At 42.4% G+C, this 23,015-nt stretch overlaps 1 protein-coding gene across 5 annotated transcripts in view; it reads left to right on the top strand.

Annotated features, from left to right (window-relative positions):
* pikfyve (phosphoinositide kinase, FYVE finger containing) overlaps positions 1–23,015 on the top strand; it is a 72,853-nt gene that overhangs the window by 37,430 nt on the left and 12,408 nt on the right. For all 5 annotated transcript variants that reach the window (XM_083996368.1, XM_083996369.1, XM_083996365.1 and 2 more), the window contains 14 exons: positions 995–1,345; positions 3,469–3,983; positions 6,880–7,314; positions 8,223–8,323; positions 9,003–9,074; positions 11,084–11,255; positions 13,895–14,073; positions 15,336–15,449; positions 17,116–17,224; positions 18,149–18,303; positions 19,809–19,902; positions 19,993–20,050; positions 20,352–20,486; positions 20,894–21,014. In XM_083996368.1, coding sequence (XP_083852494.1) covers positions 995–1,345; positions 3,469–3,983; positions 6,880–7,314; positions 8,223–8,323; positions 9,003–9,074; positions 11,084–11,255; positions 13,895–14,073; positions 15,336–15,449; positions 17,116–17,224; positions 18,149–18,303; positions 19,809–19,902; positions 19,993–20,050; positions 20,352–20,486; positions 20,894–21,014 — 2,611 coding nt within the window. The remainder of the gene's footprint in view (positions 1–994; positions 1,346–3,468; positions 3,984–6,879; positions 7,315–8,222; positions 8,324–9,002; positions 9,075–11,083; positions 11,256–13,894; positions 14,074–15,335; positions 15,450–17,115; positions 17,225–18,148; positions 18,304–19,808; positions 19,903–19,992; positions 20,051–20,351; positions 20,487–20,893; positions 21,015–23,015) is intronic.

Below are 23,015 nucleotides of genomic sequence, written 5' to 3'. Positions count from 1 at the left end.
TTGTTTTGGGAGTCTGTGGAAGCCGCGACCGGACAACTCTGGCAGCTGGACACATTTATTGAGGCTGCTGCACTACTGCATTTATTTGGTAGCTACACCGGTCACTACTTCATTTATTTGGTAGCTACACCGGTCAATACTTCATTTATTTGGTAGCTACACCGGTCAATACTTGCATTTATTTGGTAGCTACACCGGTCACTACTGCATTTATTTGGTAGCTACACCGGTCACTACTGCATTTATTTGGTAGCTACACCGGTCACTACTTCATTTATTTGGTAGCTACACCGCTCACTACCGGTTGAATTGTGGGATAGATTCAGTCACTATATAGTGAACATTAATAATCACTAAACATTCGGACACCACTACAACATGGCCTGGTCACTATATAGTGAGTAGGGGGTGAATTCGGACACAGCCATGGTTATCATAGATTAGCCGGGCTAACGGTTAGCTACCTGTTTAACTTTAATAACTCAGTGACTCAATAAACGCTCCATGAAAAAATATTTTCTCCAGCGGATATCTGAGTTCCAACATGACTGAGCTAACTGGAGTAGTTTCATGTCGTGTCCCACAACGGGAGGGTTTTAACAGCTGACGTCCTGGTGTTAGCTTAGCTGCTGCCGTTAGCTTAGCTACCGCTAGCTGTCCCTGTCAGCTGCTGCCACTGATGCTTTCTAGACACTGTGATTCCACCAAACTGAATAAATACAACACATAGCAACACAAAACACACACACAGAAATAGTAATGTTTCTTCAATCATTTCAGATTTGTCTAAACGGTGATAGGGCGTGAAAAATAAGATATATAGCTAAACTCTCGTTCGTTACTATTGATCTCATTCAAATTACGTGCTGGTTTTCTACCCGGAAGTAGAATGTAAACAACAAGGAGATTCGGTCTATATGAGCTGCTTTAAAAGAGAGACATGACATGACATCCTCAACACCCCGTCTCTTTTCTTTGTCTCTCTCTCCTGCAGACGAGGCGAAGACGCTGATGTTCTTCGAGGGATGCCCCGCCCACCTGGGCTGCTCCATCAAGCTGCGCGGGGCGTCGGAGTACGAGCTGGCGCGCGTCAAGGAGATCATCATGCTGATGGTGTGCGTGGCCTACCACTCGCAGCTGGAGATCTCCTTCCTCATGGACGAGTTCGCCATGCCGCCCAGCCTGGCCCAGAGCGCCTCCTTCCCCTGCCTGCTGGACGCCGCCGCCGCCGAGGACGAGGACGAGGACGAGCCGGACGCAGAAGACCACACGGAGGAGAAGACGGAGCAGCAGCAGGAGGAGGAAGACGCTCTGTCGCCTGAGGCCAAAGCTGCAGAGACCAGAGGTCGGTCGGAACACACTACTTTTACAATTAATCGCAATATTAAACGCCACAATTAATTAAAGCAGAAGTGAGTGGTCCGGTCGTTTTCGCTAATGCTGCGTTCCAGGCAGGCTTTTGAAATCGTAAATTACAGCTTCAAGTCACAACTTACGACTTTGTAGCGTTCCAGGCAACCCACTCGTGTTTTTCCGACCTGTTTTACCGGTGAAAGTCACTATAACGGCCACTCGTAACTTCTGACCCGTGAACTCGTACCAGATCAAACTGGTACGACTTCACGGTCGGAAAAATACGAGTTTCCTTGAACGCACCATAACAGTCCTCGTCGCTACGTCACCACATTCACGGCGTTCCTTGGCTGCACACACAGCCCTGCATGCCGTTCTCTCTCCTCATTGGATAAAAACTGTAGGATACGATAAATGTTTTCTCCTGGGCTCAGAGCAGAGCAGAGTGACTGACAGACCCGTGTTTCAGACCAAACACTCTATGTAAGTGATTGCTGTCGGAAGATATAACTATTTAAGACTTATATTAACACAAATATATCACTCACTTCTGCTTTAATTGTAAAGGTTCCCAAATACCGTCACTTTCCAAAAAAGATTATGTTGGAACCATCGAGGCAGATCAGGGCAACACGCATGAAACGAAAACAAAATGAACTTGTGTAACTTTGTTTTCATTCTGTGCGAGTTGGCAGAGGAAGACTTATTCCCTTCAAACAAATGTATTAAGTTGACGACGACTCACCAGCCTGTAAAACATGCCGTGAAAAAGTAACAGGCAAAGGAGGAAATAAGTCTAATATGCATCATCATCTAAACTTAAACATGACTTGAATATTTCAAGGGCGATTAATAATTGGTAATTTATTAATAGGTACTTCAAATACTTGGTGTACATTCGTAGTGTTGTGAAATTAATAAATGAATAATAATCGTGATAATCGTAATACCATCATTATTTCTCTGACAATCATCGCACCAAGAACATCTATAATCGTGACATCCCTAGCTGCAACAATTTATTGATTAATCGCACAACAATCGATTATTGAAGTCATCGTCAACTATTATGATAATCTAATAATCAATTTGAGTAGTTTTTTAAGAAAAAAAGTCCAAATTCTCTGATTCCAGCTTCTTAAATGTGAATATTTCTGGTTTCTTTGTTCCTTTCTGACAATAAACTGAGTCTCTCTCTAAAGATTTTTTAGTCTTTACACAATTTACCTCCCTCCCCCCAACCCTGAACTGGAGCCATCAGTTAAACAGCAAGAAAAATGACATTTCCTTTGAAAAATGAAAAACAGAAACACAAAAACAATATACAGTACAGGGTTTCTGCAGGTCATTAAAAAGCATTAAAAGGCATTAAATATATTTTGCTAAAATTAAGGCCTTAAACGACATTAAAAGGCATTAAATCCGATTCTCAAAGGCATTAAAAAATTGATAGATTCATACAGTGAGATTTTGATATCATTACATCCCTATAGAGCACAAAGAGCAGAAAAATAGGGGGATTATACAGTTAATCTATAGTAAAGTTAAACGTGGGTGAAAAAATAGAGAAAATAGAGAGAATTTTCTAAATCTTAATATTTTTAGGTGGTGGCAGGCTACTGTTGACTTTTTTTTTTTTTAAATCGCTATCAGCAAAAATCAGAATCGGCAGGTCAGGCTTTTTAAAAGTCTGTGATCGGCCAGAAAATTGCAGTCGGTGCTCCCCTATTGGTGTGAAAAACATGCAGAACCAAGTAATTGGGTGTGTATATGTGTATATAGGTAAGTGTATGTACGCACATGTATAGTATTTGCAGGCACGGGCATTAAAAATGTTTGAAATGGCATTAAAAAGGGCATTAAAATGCATTGAATTAGATTTGCTGGTACCTGCAGAAACCCTGCAGTACATCTGCCTGTCTTCTAGTGAAAATTTTTACATAATCAATTGAAATAAATAGGCAAAAGTGAGAGAGAAAGATGGAAAAATGAAAAAAGAGAGAAACATACATGCAGTATATTCAAAATATATGTGTTTTGTTTTGTTTTTTAAAGGAAAAAGATAGTATTTAACTATACTCTAACTTAAGTGAAACTCTTTGTCTCCTCTGGCAGAAACAGACGCTGCTCCTCAGGACGGACTCAACAACGCGACGTCTTCGTCTCCTCCCTCGTCGTCGTGCTCCGCTCCAGAGGAGGAGGAGGAGGCGGTAACCACGGAGACGCTCACCTCCACGCCGTTCTCCAGCCCCCCCGCGCCGCCGCTCGCCGTGCCGCCGCCGTTCCTGCTGGACGACGACCAGGCGACGCTGTCGGACACGCTGGTCCAGGAGGCGATGAAGGAGCAGGAGAAGGAGCAGGAGGAGCAGGAGGAGCAGGAGGAGGACGGGGAGCGCTCCGAGACCTCGACCCCGCGGCTGTTCCGCGACCCGCTGCAGGACGACACGGGGATGTTCGTGGCGGAGCAGGTGGCGTCGAGCGACGACCGGCTGCAGTCGATCTCGGCCGTGTTCAAGCAGGAGCTGAAGGACATCATCCTCTGCATCTCGCCCTTCATCACCTTCAGGGAGCCCTTCCTGCTCACGCCGCCCGGGATGCACTGTCCCAGCAGGGACTACTTCCCCGAGCAGGTACCCACCCCAGACCTCTGTTCACCTCTGTTCACCTCACGTTAAAGGGATAGTATCAACAAGTGGGGTTGTATGATCTCCAAATAGCCCCTAAGTACTTTAATTGCAGTAGAAGACTCTCTGCACTCCTCCCGTTAGCAACGCCAGCCCATAATAGCCCTGCCCAGAGATTTACAACATACAGTGTTGTGAACAGACCCAAAGAAACGGCCTATTTTCACGGCCTAAAAGAGGTTTTACCTGAAAAAAAATACACAGTTCCATTGTTCGCTATAATATAATTTTTTCCAGCCCTTCAAAGTGCAGGAAAAACACAGTTTTTATTTGGACCGAACCAACTCACGTATCCCTCCGCCCAGGGTTAGCGCCCGCCGATCAGCAGTTGGTTAGGTCCAAATAGAAACTGTGTTTTTCCTGCACTTTGAAGGGCTGGAAAAAATTATATTATGTAGTGGGTAAACTGCTTTTTAGGTGGTAAACTGTTCATACTTGTATCACAGGTGGTTCTCAAACTTTTTTATATCAAGGACCCATTGGACAACATTTTGAAGCAAACACCAGAAATACACAAACAATCAATGTACGTTAAATTAGGCGTACATTTTTTAAAGATTATAGAGAAATTTCTGGAAAAAAGTGGTACAATTTCTCCACAAAAGTTGAAACATTTCTAGAAAAAAGTGGTAAGATTTAAAAAAATAAATAAATAAACAAAAAAGTTTAAGATTTTTTAGAAAAAAGTGGTAAAATTTCAAAAAAAAAAAAAAAGAAAAGGAAAAAGGTTTTTAAACAAATTGAGAAAAAACTGGTCAAATTTCTCAAAAGAAATTCTAGAATTCTAGAAAAAGCGAGAAGTAATATTTTGCAAAAATTTTTAGAAAATTTCTCTCCAAAAAAAAGGGGCAAACAATAATACAAAAAAATTGAGAAGAAACTGGTAAAATTTCTCAAAGAAAATCTAGGAAAAGTGGTAAAAATTTTATTTAAAAAAAGTTTTAAAAATTTTAGAAGAAACTGGTAACATTTCTCAAAGAAAGTTTAGGAAAAGTGGTAACATTTTAAAAAAAATAAAAAAGTTTAAGATTTTTTAGAAAAAAGTGGTAAAATTGGATGGTGGTAAAACGTTTTTTTAAAAATTGAGAAAAAAATGGTCAAATTTCTCAAAAGAATTCTAGAAAAAGTGATAAGATTTCGCAAAAAAATGTAGAAAAATGTGGTACAATTTCTCTCTCAAAATAGAGGGCAAACAATAATACAAAAAGGGGTAAAATTTCTTGAAAAAAATAATAAGTAAAAAAGAAAATTGAGAAGAAACTGGTAAAAATGTCTCAAAAACAATCGAGGAAAAGTGATAATAAAAAAAAAAAAGTCAAACAATAATTAAAAAAGTGATAACATTTCTGAAAAAAAGTGAATATATTCTAGGAAACAGTGGTAAAATTTCCAGAAAAAGTTGTGGACCCCCTTGAACCCTGTCAACCCTCCCACTTTGAGAACCACTGACATTTACTTTAGTTAGATAGTTTTGTTGTACTGGCTATACTGAAGTATTTATGAATTTTCAGTGGTATACTGAGTATCCACCACTTTATTTTCCCATGATCCATTGCGTCACACCACAACGGAAGTCGGTTTTCAACCCCGTAGTAGCATTCTAGCGAGTGGCTAACTGGTAGTGTTAGGCACCAAATGTGGGGGCTCCGGGCTGCCAAAACCGCCCTGACTAATCTGATGTTTGTCAAGTTAACGAATTATTGAACAAACACCACCACTTCTGTGAGCATGCCTCTGCAACTAGTCATGGCTATCGTAGCCGTTAGCTTAGCTGCTGCTGACAGCTAACAGCAGCAGCTAAGCTAACATCAGGACGTCAGCTGTTAAAACCCTCCCGTTGTCGGACACGACATGAAACTACTCCAGTTAGCTCAGTCATGTTGGAACTAGGATATCCGCTGGAAAAAATATTTTTTTCATGGAGCGTTTATTGAGTTATTTAAGACACTGCTAACGGCTAACAGCTAACGGTTAGCCCAGCTAACGTTAAAGGGATAGTTCACCCTAGAATGATATTTCGCTCATTATCTACTCACCCTCATGTTGACTAAGGGCTGGAAGAATTATCAGAGTCCACCGTCCCTTCTCTTAGTTACAGGGGGTCTCGGCGTAGCAGTGCATTTCAATGCAACGGTTGCAAAGGGACACCGGAGCTCTTCGTAAAAAAACACACACAAAAAAACATCCAAATACCTCCATGATGCTCGTATGTAATGTCCGTCTTGTGCTGAAGCCCCAAATTGCGTAATTGTCCCGAAAAAAATTAAATAAGTCTATATTTTAAGCTTGTTTGTAGCAGAAGCTTCTCGAAGCTCCTCTTCCTGGTCCGTCCAAATCTCGCGTGATTTGCGCCGGCGTCAGTGCGGTTACTGCGAATCACGCGAGATTTGGACGGACCAGGAAGAGAAGCTTCCGCTACAAACAAGCTTAAAATATAGACTTATTTAATTTTTTTCGGGACAATTACGCAATTTGGGGCTTCAGCACAAGACGGACATTACATACGAGCATCATGGAGGTATTTGGATGTTTTTTTGTGTGTGTTTTTTTACGAAGAGCTCCGGTGTCCCTTTGCAACCGTTGCATTGAAATTCACTGCTACGCCGAGACCCCCTGTAACTCAGAGAAGGGACGGTGGACTCTGATAATTCTTCCAGCCCTTAGTCAACATGAGGGTGAGTAGATAATGAGCGAAATATCATTCTAGGGTGAACTATCCCTTTAATCTAAAATGTAATGAATGGAGTGTCATGGCGACACCCAGCGTCGTTCTCCGGAAAGTGGTGGATAGCTGAGTATCACATAGACTACACCGCTGACTAGCCCTGATGGTGTCCCGTAGGTGTACCTGTCCCCTCTCCTCAACAAAGACTTCAAGGAGCTGGACGGTCACAGGAAGCGGCAGCTGCTGAAGGACTCGGCCCCGTCCTCGTCCTCGCTGGGCGGCGCTCAGACCAACGGCGTGGCGGCGGCGGCGCGGCCCGTCTCCGTGCTGCCGTGCCACGGTCTGACCAGCACGCGCATCGTGGAGCAGCTCAGCAGCTGCCAGGACCTCGCCAAGATGGTGGCCGACTACCGAGCTCAGGGGGGTCGAATCCGCCAGAGAGATGCTGCTGCTGCTACCGCCGTGGTAGACATCTTCAGCTCCGCCCCCGCTAGCACCAGCTCCAGCTCCAGCACCACGGCCGCCTTCAACGGACAGAGCAGAGGCCCGGTGAAGGCCGACAGCGAAGAGGAGAAACCAAGCAAACAGAACGACATGAGCTGGGCCCCCAAGGTGAGACAGATCATCAATACAGCAGTTATTATCAATACATCAGTCTGATCAATACTGCCCTACGAAGGCAAAGTTCAGTATCTGTCAAAATGCCTAAAAACTGAGAAAAACAGCTTTTTGTGTTTTTCATCGTCAGGTTTAAGCATCAAATTATGAACAACTACCAAGTCTAGAATTGATTTGATAAAGGTGGACTGAATTAAATGTGTTTTGTAGTTTGTCTTTCTGACCAATTTTGACCGTTTTATGGCAGATACGGCACTTTGCCTTGGTTTTATTCCAATGGAATCACAAAGTAAATTATAGACCGTTTCAGAGAGTATAAACAAATACAGGTGTTACCAAGGATACTAATTAAGGCATTCCATTTAGTGTACCATAGGGCTGTCAGTTTTTAGAAAAATGAGGTTCGAACGATTATTGAATGACCCGTAATTCGTTCGGATATATTCGAATATTACCCCTCCCGCCCAGAGCCGCCAAAGTTTAAAATTGACGAAAGTAACAAATCGATTTTCTCTAACTTAGTCAGCATGTAGCTACATCATGACCTAACAGAACTACAACACATATTGAGGATACGTCTCACTTTGACCGAGTTACATTCAAGAACCTGTTTTCAGTGACGGAAAGTAAATTCACTCGAGCTGTGATTTATTTCGATCGATCAGCTGTGTTTACCGTTTCAGGTGTCATCAGTAATTGGCCAGAGATCGGTTCAAACAGCTGATGGAGATTTATGATCATTTATAATCCTAGATATTAAAATCAGTCTTAGTTTCAGTTGAGTTGATGTTTTTCCTCATTCTGACCTGATCAAAGTGTGACTTTAATCTGAAAGCAACATGACTCTGACTCTGTGGCTTTGACCTCTGACCTTCCTGTTGTTGTGGTTGTCGTGGTAACAGCTGGACTGCCTGACCCCGGTCAACCACCAGAGGCTGTGTGTCCTGTTCAGCAGCTCCTCGGCTCAGTCCAACAACGCTCCCAACCCCTGCGTCAGCCCCTGGTGACCTCACACTGCTACACACTACTACACACTACACTACACACTCTACACTACTACACACTACACACGAAATTTTACCACTTTTTTTTAGAACTTTTTTTTTTTTTTTTTATTATTATTATTATTATTTTTTAGAAATTTTACAACCTTTTTCTAGAATTTAAAAAAAAAAATAGATTTTTTTGGGGGGGGGGAATTTTACCACTTTTTCTAGAATTTTTTTTTAAACCTTTTTTTTTTTTTAAATGTTACCCCTCTTTCTAGAATTTTTTTTTTTTTAAATGTTACCCCTCTTTCTAGAATTTTTTTTTTTTTAAATGTTACCCCTCTTTCTAGAATTTTTTTTTTTTTAAATGTTACCCCTCTTTCTAGAATTTTTCCCACTTTTTTTCTAGAAATGTTTAAATGTTTTTGGAGAAATTGTACCACGTCTTCCCAGAAATGTATCTACAATATATTCCAAAAATTCATGCCATTCGCCCTAATATGAATGTACAGTGACCAAAAAAAGACATATTTGTATTTGTCTAGTGTTAACTTCAAAATGTTGTCCAATGGGGGTCTGTGGTCTAATTTATGTCAGTTGAGGGTCCTTGATGTAAAAAAGTTTGAGAACGACTGCATTACACTACACACACGTTGTTGTTGAGCGTTGCGTCACGTCTGTTCTCGTCCTCAGGATCGTCACCATGGAGTTCTACGGGAAGAACGACCTGTCGCTGGGCGTCTTCCTGGAGAGATACTGCTTCAGGTCGGTCCAGATGTTACAGCTGCAACTTACTGTATAGATATATATATATTTTTTATAATTCAACGAATCATGTCAAGCACAACTGTATAGATATAGATTTTTATATTTAAATGAATCATGTTAAAGCAGAAGTGAGTGATCCGGTCGTTTTGGCTAATGCTGCGTTCCAGGCCGGCTTTTGAAACCGTAAATTACAGCTTCAAGTCATAACTTGCGACTTTGTAGCGTTCCAGGCAACCCACTCGTGTTTTTCCGACCTGTTTTACCTGTGAAAGTCACTATAACGGCCACTCGTAACTTCTGACCCGTGAACTCGTACCAGATCGAACTGGTACGACTTCACAGGTCGGAAAAACACGAGTTACGGGCTGCCCTGAACGCACCATAACGTCTTGTCAGCCGATGGAGTTAGCAGCCCCCGCCCTCGTCATGGATCTATTGGTCCTCGTCCCTACGTCACCACATTCACGCGCATCCCTTGGCTGCACACACAGAGAGGACCGCCCCTTTATGCCGTTCTCTCTCCTCATTGGATAAAGGTTGTAGGATACAAGGAAAGTTTTCTCCTGGGCTCAGAGCAGAGCAGAGGGACTGACAGACCCGTGTTTCAGACCAAACACTCTATAGAAGTGATTGCTGTCGGAAGATATAACTATTTAAGACTTATATTAACACAAACATTCACCTTACTTCTGCTTTAATTCCAGCTATATAGATTATATATATAGAATCATGTCTAACCCTGTAACTATGTAAATGCACTTCTTCTGTTATCTACTGGTCCTCTGTCTTCTTGGACTTTTTATGTTAATTGTTGTGTTGTTTTGGGGACTACGGATGTAATTTAGCACATGAGCTAAATCTGGTGTATTTATTGTGGGCAGTGTTGGGTAGTAACGCGTTATTAGTAACGCCGTTACGTAACGCCGTTACTTTTTTCAGTAACTAATAACGTAACGCGTTGTTTTTTTAAAATCAGTAACTCCGTTTCCGTTACCAAACACTGCGTTACTCCGTTCCTTTCCGTTCCTTTGGGTGAGGTTTTACAGCGGCACACACTTCCCATAACATTCTAGCGAACGTTTCATTGAATTGAAAGAAAGACAGAGCACACTGCAACACGGTGAAAAACAAAGCACTTTGCGACCGCCCTCTAGCGTCCCACACGTAATCAAACACGCTCCATGAAGAGGACTGGACAGGTCAGGGCCATGGTCAGGGCATGACGGCGAGCTAAGCTAACGTTTGCTAACGCAGCATTCGAGACCGATCAGCTGTGTGTCAGTTCAGGCTGCAGCCCCTCAACTGGGACACAGCTCCGAGTCACAGCGAGACACACAAGCACCCACTCCACCGAGCAGCAGCGGTTGGAGCTGCCGTTCGAGTCCGACAGACGGACTCCAATTATGACACCTGAAACGGTAAACACAGCTGATCAATCGATAAAAAAATACTGCTGGAGTGAATTTATTTCCGTCATTGAAAACAGGTTCTTGAATGTAACTCAGTCAAAGTGAGATCTATCCTCAATATTGTTTTGCAGTTCTGTTAGGTCAAAGCTGCTGTACATGCTGACACCATGCAGCATGATGATGATGGTAGAATTTTACAGATAAAAACACGTTCTTTCATCATCAGTACAGAACTGAAATGACAGTTAGAGGGGGATTCAATTAACCTTTATTTTATGGGAGCATTGGAGAAAAAAAACGTTTTAAAGTAACGAAAAAGTTACTTTTTCAGTAACGCATTACTTTTTGGTTTAAGTAACTGAGTTACTAACTGAGTTACTTTTTTAATGAAGTAACTAGTAACTGTAACTAGTTACTATTTTTCAGTAACTAGCACAACACTGATTGTGGGTACTCTAGCACTCACTGTCCATTAATATGCACTGTCCCGACCAAATAAACAAAGTAAAGTAAAGCTGTGATGACATCATGACTCCCAGTCAGCTGCTCAGTCGTCTTCATCAGTGTGTGTGTGTGTGTGTGTGTGTGTGTCTGCAGGCCGTCCTACCAGTGTCCCAGCATGTACTGTGAGACTCCCATGGTGCACCACATCCGGCGCTTCGTGCACGGCAGCGGCTGCGTCCAGATCGTGCTGAAGGAGCTGGACTCTCCGGTGCCGGGCTACCAGCACACCATCCTCAACTACTCCTGGTGCCGCATCTGCAAACAGGTCGGACCGCAACGATGATGATGCACTGCAAAAACTCAGACTCTTACCAAGAATATTTGTCTTATTTCTAGTCAAAACAAATCTCTTTCTACTTAAAATAAGACTCATCATATTAAAAGTAGCTTGTTTTTAGACACTTTTTACTTCTTTCAAGCAGATTTTCACTTGAAATAAGTAGAAAAATCTGATAGTGGATCAAGTTTTTCTTTCTTATTACAAGCACAAAAAAATTTGCTTTCACTGGCAGATTATTCTACTTATTTCAAGTAAAAATTTGTTTGAAACAAGTGAAAATGATCTAAAAATAAGATTATTTCTAGGTGATGAGTCTTATTTAAAGTGGAAAGAGTTTAGTTTTGACTAGAAATGAAACAAATATTCTTGGAAAGATTAGGGGTTTTTGCAGTGTGATGCTCCTGCTTCTTCTTCCCGTATTCGAAACCGCATACTATACTGCTAGTTAGGGGTGGGAGAAAAAATCTTTTCACATAAATATCGCGATATCTTTTTTGACGATTTTTAAATCGATTTTTTTTTTCAAAAATCTATTTATTTATTTTTTTTTGAAATATTGTGCAATGTGCATTTGTTCGCCTTTTTTACATACAGAGAGTACAGGTTTTGAAAAGGGTTTAAGTTCACTTTGTAATGGAGTATGTTAATTTATAGGCTCCTACAGTGTTTGTGAGCAGATAAATGTTAAAAATGCTAAAGACAAAAAATCATAGAGAGAATCGGCAATATCGTGGAATCGCAATTTAAATCGAATCGCCATCCAAAAAAATCGTAGAAGAATCGAATCGGGAGAAAAGCATATCGTCCCGGATGTCGTACTGATTCGGAAAATATCCCCAGTATCTGACCAGTCTACATGGTGTACTGTATCCCACAATGCAATGCTCCCCTGATGTCTAACCGTAACCAAAGACGGTTTAGAGTAGTGAAGTATCTTTGCCGTGTAGCGTAACCAGCTCTACACAGGAAGCTTCACTTTTCATTCAAACAAACTAATGCGGCTGCAAGGCAATTTTATTAGTATAGCCCGTTTTTACAAACAGTTTGTCTCAAAGGGCTTCACATGGCATCGTAACAACACCCTCTGTCCTTAGACCCTCACATCCACTGAGGAAAAACTCCATGGAAAACACTTTTAACAGGGAAAAATCGGAGACAATTGTTAGATTTCATCACTGAGACCAACATTTATCTCCTAAAAATAATTTAACCAGCTGGTGGTAAACCTCTAAAAACCTGTGGGTAAGTTAATTAGTGATCGTTTTCTCCCCCCGGGATGACGACGGAGGTTGGCCGGCCGAGCAGCTCTGCAGACCGGCTGCTGTCTCTGTGATGTCCCGGTCGTTGCGGAGCTTCACTTCTCCGAAAAACATCTGAGCAAACTTCTAACCAGCCGTCACTTGGATAAACTGGCCGTATATTTGGGATCTAAACAGTTACTTCCTCACATGAACAAATATTAAAGGGACAACGAGGAGTTTTGTAAAAGCGAAGTGTTTTCTCACTACATTTATGAGCCTCCGCACCGTGAAATTCTTTGACCGGCGCAAGACAGACTCATGTTTTCATTCATCAAGAATTAAAGTCAGAGGTTGGAAGACGATCACATACCGTCGTAGTTCCCACCATAAACTGTGATTCGGCGGCGTTATTCTCATGACTCGCCACGAAACCGAAAGTAAAGAAACGCTGGTCGGCTCTCCCAGCATTTCCACCACCACTAATAATAACAAAATAACCATAGAGACAAAACGATAGATTTATCTAAAATGGACCATTAACAAGTGGTAACGTAGATTCATCCACATTAATATCAGACTTTTTTATTGTCGCGGAATTTTTCGTTCTGCCGATGGAGAAACTCCTCGTTGTCCTTAAAACTTAATAAAGTTACATAATAACAGCACTAGAGCGGGAAATAAAATAGCATTTCACCTGTTTTACAGCTACCGCTACCGGTTGCCACGAAATGCATTCTGGGGAACTTGTCTACTGTTACTGTGGTGTGAACGGTGTCGGTCTGCTGAAGTAGCAGACTGAATCCTACATTCAGTATGCAGTTTACAGTACATACTAACACAGTATGTAGTAGGCAGTACGGTACACTGCAAAGACTCAAAATCTTACCAAGAATATTTGTCTTATTTCTAGTCAAAACAAATCTCATTCTACTTAAAATAAGACTCATCACATTAAAAAGCAGCTTGTTTTTAGACACTTTTTACTTCTTTAAAGCAGATTTTCACTTGAAATAAGTAGAAAAATCTGATAGTGGAGCAAGTTTTTCTTTCTTATCACAAGCACAAAAAACTTTCACTTTCACTGGCAGATTTTTCTACTTATTTCAAGTGAAAATTTTGTTTGAAACAAGTGAAAATGATCTAAAAACAAGTTCATTTTTAATTGATGAGTCTTATTTAAAGTGGAAAGAGATTAGTTTTGATTAGAAATGAGACATTTGGACAAGAAATAAGACAAATATTCTTGGACAGATGTAGAGTTTTTGCAGTGTAGGATGCGGTTTCGAAGACAGCCCTTCTCTTTTTCTTCTTCTTTCTGCTCTTCTACACCTCTGTCTGTCGTCTAAACTCTGTTAACTCTCCCTCGTCTCCCCCGTTGTCTAGGTGACGCCGGTCGTGCCTCTGTCCAACGACTCCTGGTCCATGTCCTTCGCCAAATACCTGGAGCTGCGTTTCTACGGCCACCAGTACACGAGGCGGGCCAACGCCGAGCCCTGCGGCCACTCCATGCACAAAGACTACCACCAGTACTTCTCCTACAACCAGATGGTGGCGTCCTTCAGGTCGGTCCACGGCTCACAGCAAACTAAGGAACAATCACACATACATTAAAGAGATAGTTCACCCAAAATTGAAATTTCACTCATTATCTCCTCCCCCTCATGTGGACTGAGGGCTGGGAGAAGTTTCAGAGTCCTCCGTGGCTTCTCTGAGTTACAGGGGGTCTCGGCGTAGCAGTGCATGTCCATATGACGGTTGTAAATGAATACCAACTGTCTTCGTAACAAAAAGACACACCAAAAAACATCCAAATATCTTCTCGAAGCTCCTCTTCCCATCAAATTGGATGAACCAGAAAGAGGAACTTCGAGAAGTTTCCGCTACAAAACAAGCTTGAAATATAGACTTTTAAAAAAAGTTTCGGGACAATTTCGCATTTCGGGGCTTCAATACAAGAGGGACATTACATACGAGCAGCATGGAGGTATTTGGATGTTTTTTGGTGTGTCTTTTTGGACGAAGACAGTTGGTATCCATTTGCAACCGTTATATGGACATGCACTGCTACGCCGAGACCCCCTGTAACTCAGAGAAGCCACGGAGGACTCTGAAACTTCTCCCAGCCCTTAGTCCACATGAGGGGGAGGAGATAATGAGTGAAATTTCAATTTTGGGTGAACTATCCCTTTAACTGTTGTTCATTTGGATTTTCTTTTTTTTATTCATTATTCACATCAAAGTGTCAGTAAAACAATTAGGGATGTCACGATTATAGATTTTCTTGGTACGATTATTGTCAGAGAAATAATCACTGTGTTACGATTATCACGATTATTATGCATCGATTAATTTCACAACACTATGAATGTGTAAAATCAAATATAGTCTAAATAATTGCAATGCTAATTATTTACACATACATTAATAAAGGACCAATTATATTCCCCAGGGGAAGTGTTTGAAGTCATTAATTGTCATCTATACCAATTGTTTAAGTTTATTTTAATAATTTTTTGTTTTTATTTTAATTACAAATGACACACAAACTTTTAAATTCCTACCAATTCAATGTTACATTAGGTAAATGGACCAGTATCTGAGCATTTACCTTTATTACTTTGGCGCCACATCTGCCGAGATGGTTCCAACATAATCTTTCTTTGGAAAATGACGGTATTTAGGAATCTTTGCGATAAATTAATTGTGAAAACAAGTAATTGTGACATCCCTATATTGAATATAGAAATGAGAATAAAATCAGAATGACTCTACATCAACAGAAGGATCATAAATATATATAAATATAAAACTGTTTCCCTCTCAGCTACACGTCGGTGCGGCTGCTGGAGATCTGTCTTCCTCGTCCCAAGATCTTCATCAGGAACCTGGGACCGTCCAAAACCAACCTGCAGCAGGACGTGAAGGACTTCTCTCTGAAGTGAGACACAATACAATACAAGACGAGATAGAATACCATTATTACATACCATATTCATTCATTCAACACATTTATTAATTAGTTAAAAGTGAAGCCCCAGAATAGAAACACATACATTATCATAATATACTAAAAATGTATTTAAAAAAAAGTTAACCGTACTTTCTGGACTATAAGCTGCTACTTTTTCTCCCGCCCCGGTGTCCCAGCTCTCGTCACTGCTGCATCGCAACACAAACGCGCTCTGTAACCCATAATCTTTTGTTTATGACGGTTCAGACTACACAAACACACACGTCGTAACATCGTATATGTTATGTAATGTTATCCACCGCTACATTTATTGATTTTTCGACTGCTTCGTTGTAAAATAAAAAATGCACATGGCCGAGAGGAGCGTAACCAGAACAGACTGTCACAGTCCCTACTGTCTTTCTGTGTAAATATCTCATGTTACAACATGAAAACCTGCGGCTTATATTCAAGTGCGGCCGATATATGTATTTTCTTTTAACATTTAGCTGGTGCGGCTTATAGGCTACTCAGGTGCTCTCTTATAGTCCGTAAGTAAGTCAATTGTCCATGATGTTGAGTGTCAGCTGAGTGTCTGTTGTCATGGATACATTCACGCTCTCTTATGACGTAATCTCACAGCGCACTCCTCCTCTCCCAATAAATAACAAAATAATAATAAAATAAAATAATAAAACAATAACGAATGGAAACAAATTCGCAATTGCTTTTTGCGTATTTTCACAAAATCCGCTCTTAAAGGGATAGTTCACCCTAGAATGATATTTCGCTCATTATCTACTCACCCTCATGTTGACTAAGGGCTGGAAGAATTATCAGAGTCCACCGTCCCTTCTCTGAGTTACAGGGGGTCTCGGCGTAGCAGTGAATTTCAATGCAACGGTTGCAAAGGGACACCGGAGCTCTTCGTAAAAAAACACACACAAAAAAACATCCAAATACCTCCATGATGCTCGTATGTAATGTCCGTCTTGTGCTGAAGCCCCAAATTGCGTAATTGTCCCGAAAAAAAATTAAATAAGTCTATATTTTAAGCTTGTTTGTAGCGGAAGCTTCTCGAAGCTCCTCTTCCTGGTCCGTCCAAATATCGCGTGATTTGCGCCGGCGTCAGTGCGGTACTGCGAATCACGCGAGATTTGGACGGACCAGGAAGAGGAGCTTCGAGAAGCTTCCGCTACAAACAAGCTTAAAATATAGACTTATTTAATTTTTTTTCGGGACAATTACGCAATTTGGGGCTTCAGCACAAGACGGACATTACATACGAGCATCATGGAGGTATTTGGATGTTTTTTTGTGTGTGTTTTTTTACGAAGAGCTCCGGTGTCCCTTTGCAACCGTTGCATTGAAATGGACTTCTACGCCGAGACCCCCTGTAACTCAGAGAAGGGACGGTGGACTCTGATAATTCTTCCAGCCCTTAGTCAACATGAGGGTGAGTAGATAATGAGCGAAATATCATTCTAGGGTGAACTATCCCTTTAAATTCGATACATTTGGATGGAAACCCAGTTAGTGACCGGACCAGAACATCTGGAGAAGAGTCACCACAGCAGATTAAAGTCTAGATCCTCACACACAGTGATGTTTATACGTCTCTGACCTCTGTCCTCTGTCCTCTGTGGTTGCCCAGGGTGACGCAGGTTTACCTGGCCATCGACGACCGGCTGACGTCGCTGAAGACCGACACCTTCAGTAAGACCAGAGAGGAGAAGATGGAGGACCTGTTCGCTCAGAAGGACGTAGGTTCTCCTCCTGCTCCTCCACCGCCGCTCTGACGCTGTCTTAGACCTGGACTACACGTACTGTATATGAATATTTTTTTAAGCGGATATTTTCGTCTTCGTTTAAAAAAAAAACTCTGTCCACACCACAGAATTATCTCTGTCCATACGAAGAGGCAAAACTGAAAACGATCGCCTCTGAAGCCTGAAATGCCACGCCGCCCGGCCGATAGGTGGCGATGAGCAACATGTAAAATACCACAGCAGAAGAACGTTATGAGCGCAGTCAGATGCATAGACATATACAGTATGTCTATGGTTAAATGGTCCAGAAGAAGCAGTCTGTACTGTCATGCATGCACGCTTTTCTCTCTCTATCTCTCTCTCTCTCTCTCTCTCTCTCTCTCTCTCTCTCTCTCTCTCTCTCTCTCTCTCTCTCTCTCTCTGTGTGTGTGTGTGTAAACGACAATAATGGAGAAGCAGTGCTATGTGGACATTAATGAACGGCAAAAAATCTATTCGTGGTGGATGTAATTCATCACGAGTAAATGAATGAATTGGAAACACTGCTAAAAGTGCAAAGCACAGATAGCCCGGTACATGTCGGCCATTGTTGTTGACAACCGCATGTGTGAACGGCTTGTCGCTAGGCGCTTGACGTCGTCGTATCAACACCAGCTCCGTTTAACGTCGCTACACGGATCCACTCAATCGGATAATTTTTTATTTCTCCACTTTTTTATCTTTTTATTTTAAAAATATCTCCGTTTATGTGGGTGAAATCGCCGTGTTGGTGTGGTTAAGAGGCCCAATTGGACAGAAAAATGTACGTTTAGATATATATCGTATTGTGTAGTCCAGGCCTCACTGCACAGACGGGGTTAGACACTCAGCATGTGTGTGTGTGTGTGTGTGTGTGTGTGTGTGTGTGTGTGTCTCTAGATGGAGGAGGCGGAGCTGCGTAGCTGGGTAGAGAAGCTGACTGCGCGGCTGCAGGCCTGCGGCGTGGACTCTCCCCAGCAGCTGCAGCTGGTTCTGGAGTCTCTGGTGATGAAGAAACAGGGTCTGTGTGAGATGCTGCAGTCCTGGAACGCCAGGTCAGACACCACAGAGGAAGAACGTAGCACATGTCACATGACACATGATGTCACACACCTGACCAGGAAGTCACAGGCTGTGTCCGAAATCCCCCTCTACTCTCTCTATAGTGACCAGTTGTTGTAGTGGTGTCCGAATGTTTAGTGATTATTAATGTTCACTATATAGTGACTGAATCTATCCCACAATTCACCGCGAAATGTAGTGAACATCCGATGGTCACTAACCGGAGCAAGATATCCCATCATGCATTGCGGTCACGGATCGCCGTTACCACAGCGGCCCAGAGTGACCGGTGTAGCTACCAAATAAATGAAGTAGTGACGGTGTAGCTACCAAATAAATGAAGTAGTGACCGGTGTAGCTACCAAATAAATGAAGTAGTGACCGGTGTAGCTACCAAATAAATGCAGTAGTGACCGGTGTAGCTACCAAATAAATGAAGTAGTGACCGGTGTAGCTACCAAATAAATGAAGTAGTGACCGCTGTAGCTACCAAATAAATGAAGTAGTGACCGGTGTAGCTACCAAATAAATGAAGTAGTGACCGGTGTAGCTACCAAATAAATGAAGTAGTGACCGCTGTAGCTACCAAATAAATGCAGTAGTGACTGGTGTAGCTACCAAATAAATGTAGTAGTGACCGGTGTAGCAGTAGTGACCGGTGTAGCTACCAAATAAATGCAAGTAGTGACCGGTGTAGCTACCAAATAAATGCAAGTAGTGACCGGTGTAGCTACCAAATAAATGCAAGTAGTGACCGGTGTAGCTACCAAATAAATGCAAGTAGTGACCGGTGTAGCTACCAAATAAATGCAAGTAGTGACCGGTGTAGCTACCAAATAAATGTAGTAGTGACCGGTGTAGCAACCAAATAAATGCAGTCGTGACCGGTGTAGCTACCAAATAAATGCAGTAGTGACCGGTGTAGCTACCAAATAAATGCAGTAGTGCAGCAGCCTCAATAAATGTGTCCAGCTGCCAGAGTTGTCCGGTCGCGGCTTCAACAGACTCCCACAACAAACGTCGGAGCAAATTTCCTAACAAGTGTTATAAACTGACCACAGACTCTGGATAGCGAGGCTAATTTCTGTTAGCCTGTCTATGGTGTTTTACATTATACATTAGCATTAAGCTAGCGGACTTTATGCTTAGTTGTGACACTGGCTGTGTGTGTTTTGAACGTTGTTTCAAACTATGTGGGTTTGATTGAACATCTTTGATGCTTAAATATATATTACCGCTTAATATATTGCTTTACTCCTCTTTTTATTTTGGTACCTACATCGGCCGGCCGTTACGATCCCGGTCGGAACGTTTTAATTACTCAACATAATACGTAATTAACTGTGCGGCGGAGTAGTGTCCGAAAGTGTTTTTCATTTGAAGTAAGTTACTATATTGAATTCACTATAGTGAGAAGGGAGGAGGGAATGAGTGAGTGATTTTGGACACAGTCATGGTAACCTGCCCCCCCCCCCCCCCCCCCCCCCCCCCCCCTCAGGCTGCAGGACCTGTTCCAGCAGGAGAAAGGCAGGAAGCGTCTGTCTGTTCCCCCGAGTCCAGGACGACACCGACAGACCACCGAGGAAACCAAGGTCAGCGACCTTTGACCTCTGACCCCTCACTGACCTTTGACCTCTGACTCACCTGTATGTATTATTATAATCCTGTTGTTAATCCGACAGAGCGGCCTGGACTCGTCCCCCCGCAACCCCTCACCCGTCGTACAGAACGGAGAGAAAGGTGAGTCACCGGACTGTAGGTAATCTGATTACTGTTAATCTGACTGTAGGTAATCTGATTACAGTTGATCTGACTGTAGGTAATCTGATTACAGTTGATCTGACTGTAGGTAATCTGATTACAGTTGATCTGACTGTAGGTAATCTGATTACTGTTAATCTGACTGTAGGTAATCTGATTATAGATCATTTGATTGTAGATCATTTTACTAAAGATAATCTTATAGTTAACTTGACTATTGTTAACCTGACTGTAGATAATCTGACTATGTGTAATGTTATTATGGTCTGGCCTGTGACAGAGGACCGTCACCTCAGTGCGATGCCGTCGGCCTCCTCGTCCTCGCTGCTGCTGCCGTCGCCGGGGGAACCAGGAGCTGAGCCGGTCACACCGGTCCCCTCCTTCACCGAGCAGGACTCAGTCAGCCTCCCCGAGGGTACACACACACACACACACACACACACACACACACACACACACACACACACACAGAGACACACACACAGAGAGACACACACACACACACACACACACACACACACACACACAGAGACACACACACACACACACACACAGAGACACACACACACACACACACACACACACACACAACCACACACACACACACACACACAACCACACACACACACACACACACACACACACACACACAGAGACACACACACACACACACACACACACCGAGACACACACACACACACACACACACACACACACACACCTGCCTGCCTACCTGTGCTGTATGAAGACGTGTGTGTGTGTGTGTGTGTGTGTGTGTGTGTGTGTGTGTGTGTGTGTGTGTGTGTGTCTCTCTGTGTGTAGATGTGTTTGATGGACACCTGCTGGGCTCCACCGACAGCCAGGTGAAGGAGAAGTCGACCATGAAGGCCATCCTCGCCAACTTCCTGCCCGGCAACAGCTACAACCCCATCCCCGTCCCGTTGTGAGTCCATGGCAACACACTACACACACACACACCTGACACACACACACACTTCACAGCCTTAGGGTTTGCACAGACTAGTCGACTTTACTGCTCCACAACGACGTTTTGAGCTTGACGTCGACTAGTTGCTGATCATGTGACCGTACAAGATAAGAGCTGCTTGAAACAACAGGTGAGTGGCTGAATGAAAATAATCCCTCCCCCTAACTGATTTAAAGGGACAACCAGGAGTTTCTCCGTCGGCAGAACGAAAAATTCTGCGACAATAAAAAAGTCTCATATTAAAGCAGAAGTGAGTGATCCGGTCGTTTTGGCTAATGCTGCGTTCCAGGCAGGCTTTTGAAATCGTAAATTACAGCTTCAAGTCACAACTTACGACTTTGTAGCGTTCCAGGCAACCCACTCGTGTTTCTCCGACCTGTTTTACCGGTGAAAGTCACTATAACGGCCACTCGTAACTTCCGACCGGTGAACTCGTACCAGATCGAACTGGTACGACTTCACAGGTCGGAAAAAAACGAGTTTCCTTGAACGCACCATAACAGTCCTCGTCCCTACGTCGCCACATTCACGGCGTTCCTTGGCTGCACACACAGCCCTGCATGCCGTTCTCTCTCCTCATTGGATAAAAACTGTAGGATACGATAAATGTTTTCTCCTGGGCTCAGAGCAGAGCAGAGGGACTGAGAGACCCGTGTTTCAGTCCAAACACTCTATGTAAGTGATTGCTGTCGGAAGATATAACTATTTAAGACTTATATTAACACAAATATATCACTCACTTCTGCTTTAATGTGGATGAATCTACGTTACCACTTGTTAATGGTCCATTCTAGATAAATCTATGGTTTTGTCTCTATGGTTATTTTGTTATTATTAGTGGTGGTGGAAATGCTGGGCGAGCCGACCAGCGTTTCTTTACTTTCGGTTTCGCGGCGAGTCATGAGAACTCCATTCCAAAACTCCTCGTTGTCCCTTTAAATTGTCTTCTACTGCTGAATTCACGGCCTTGGTGAACTTGGTTATTAATGTTATTCTAGGTGAGAGTGTCCAAAGTGAGGACGTAGAGCCAGTCGTGGTGCAACGGATCAGTGTTGATCCGTGATCGCTCCGCGGATCGTTGATGGAAAAAAAAAAAAGTAGCCTGTAACACTTGCGCACCACAGCAGCCGAATAAGCCAGTAATTAAAAAAAAAGAAAGAAACTCAGTTCATATTAACAACCAACCAACCAGGATCGAAAAACAAAAACTGAGTGAAACTGTGAGTGACAGGACTGTGATGGTGACGAGGCCTGTGTGTCGTTTTCCTCCCTAATTGTTTAACTGACAGTAGCTGCAGTATTTTCTTTTGCACTTATATACAGTAGGAGTGTAACTGGTTTACAGCTTGTTGTTTATAAAGCTGCTGTTCTGTTTACTAGTTTCTGTCAGTCAGTGAATACAGATTGTTGCAGAGCGTTTCCCTCCTCCTGTGATTTTAGTTATGATGGGAAAAATATGAATGATGTTATCAGCGACTACACTGCAAAAACTCAAAATCTTTCCAAGAATATTTGTCGTCTTTCTTGTCAAAATGTCTCATTTCTAGTCAAAACTAATCTCTTTCCACTTTAAATAAGACTCATCACCTAAAAATTTACTTGAAATAAGTAGAAAAATCTGCCAGTGAAAGTAAGTTTTTTGTGCTTGTAATAAGAAAGAAAAACTTGCTCCACTATCAGATTTTTCTACTTATTTCATGTGAAAATCTTATTTTAAGTAGAATGAGATTAGTTTTGACTAGAAATAAGACAAATATTCTTGGTAAGAGTTTGAGTTTTTGCAGTGTAGTCGACTTTAAAGGCCCATGCTGTGCACTTTTCTCTGGGTTTATTTCCCTAACAAGATGTATCATTGGTTTTGAGTACCTGTGATCTGCTTAATATCGTTTCTACTGCCCCTTTCTATTGCCTCTTTCTGGAGCTCCAGCAGCCACAGGTCATTTGGCCAATCAGAAG

Source organism: Trachurus trachurus (genome assembly GCF_905171665.1).
Source record: "Trachurus trachurus genome assembly, chromosome: 21".
Classification (NCBI taxonomy): Eukaryota; Metazoa; Chordata; class Actinopteri; order Carangiformes; family Carangidae; genus Trachurus; species Trachurus trachurus.
Note: the sequence above shows the minus strand (reverse complement) of the source record. Positions and strands in the feature narration are given on the sequence as shown.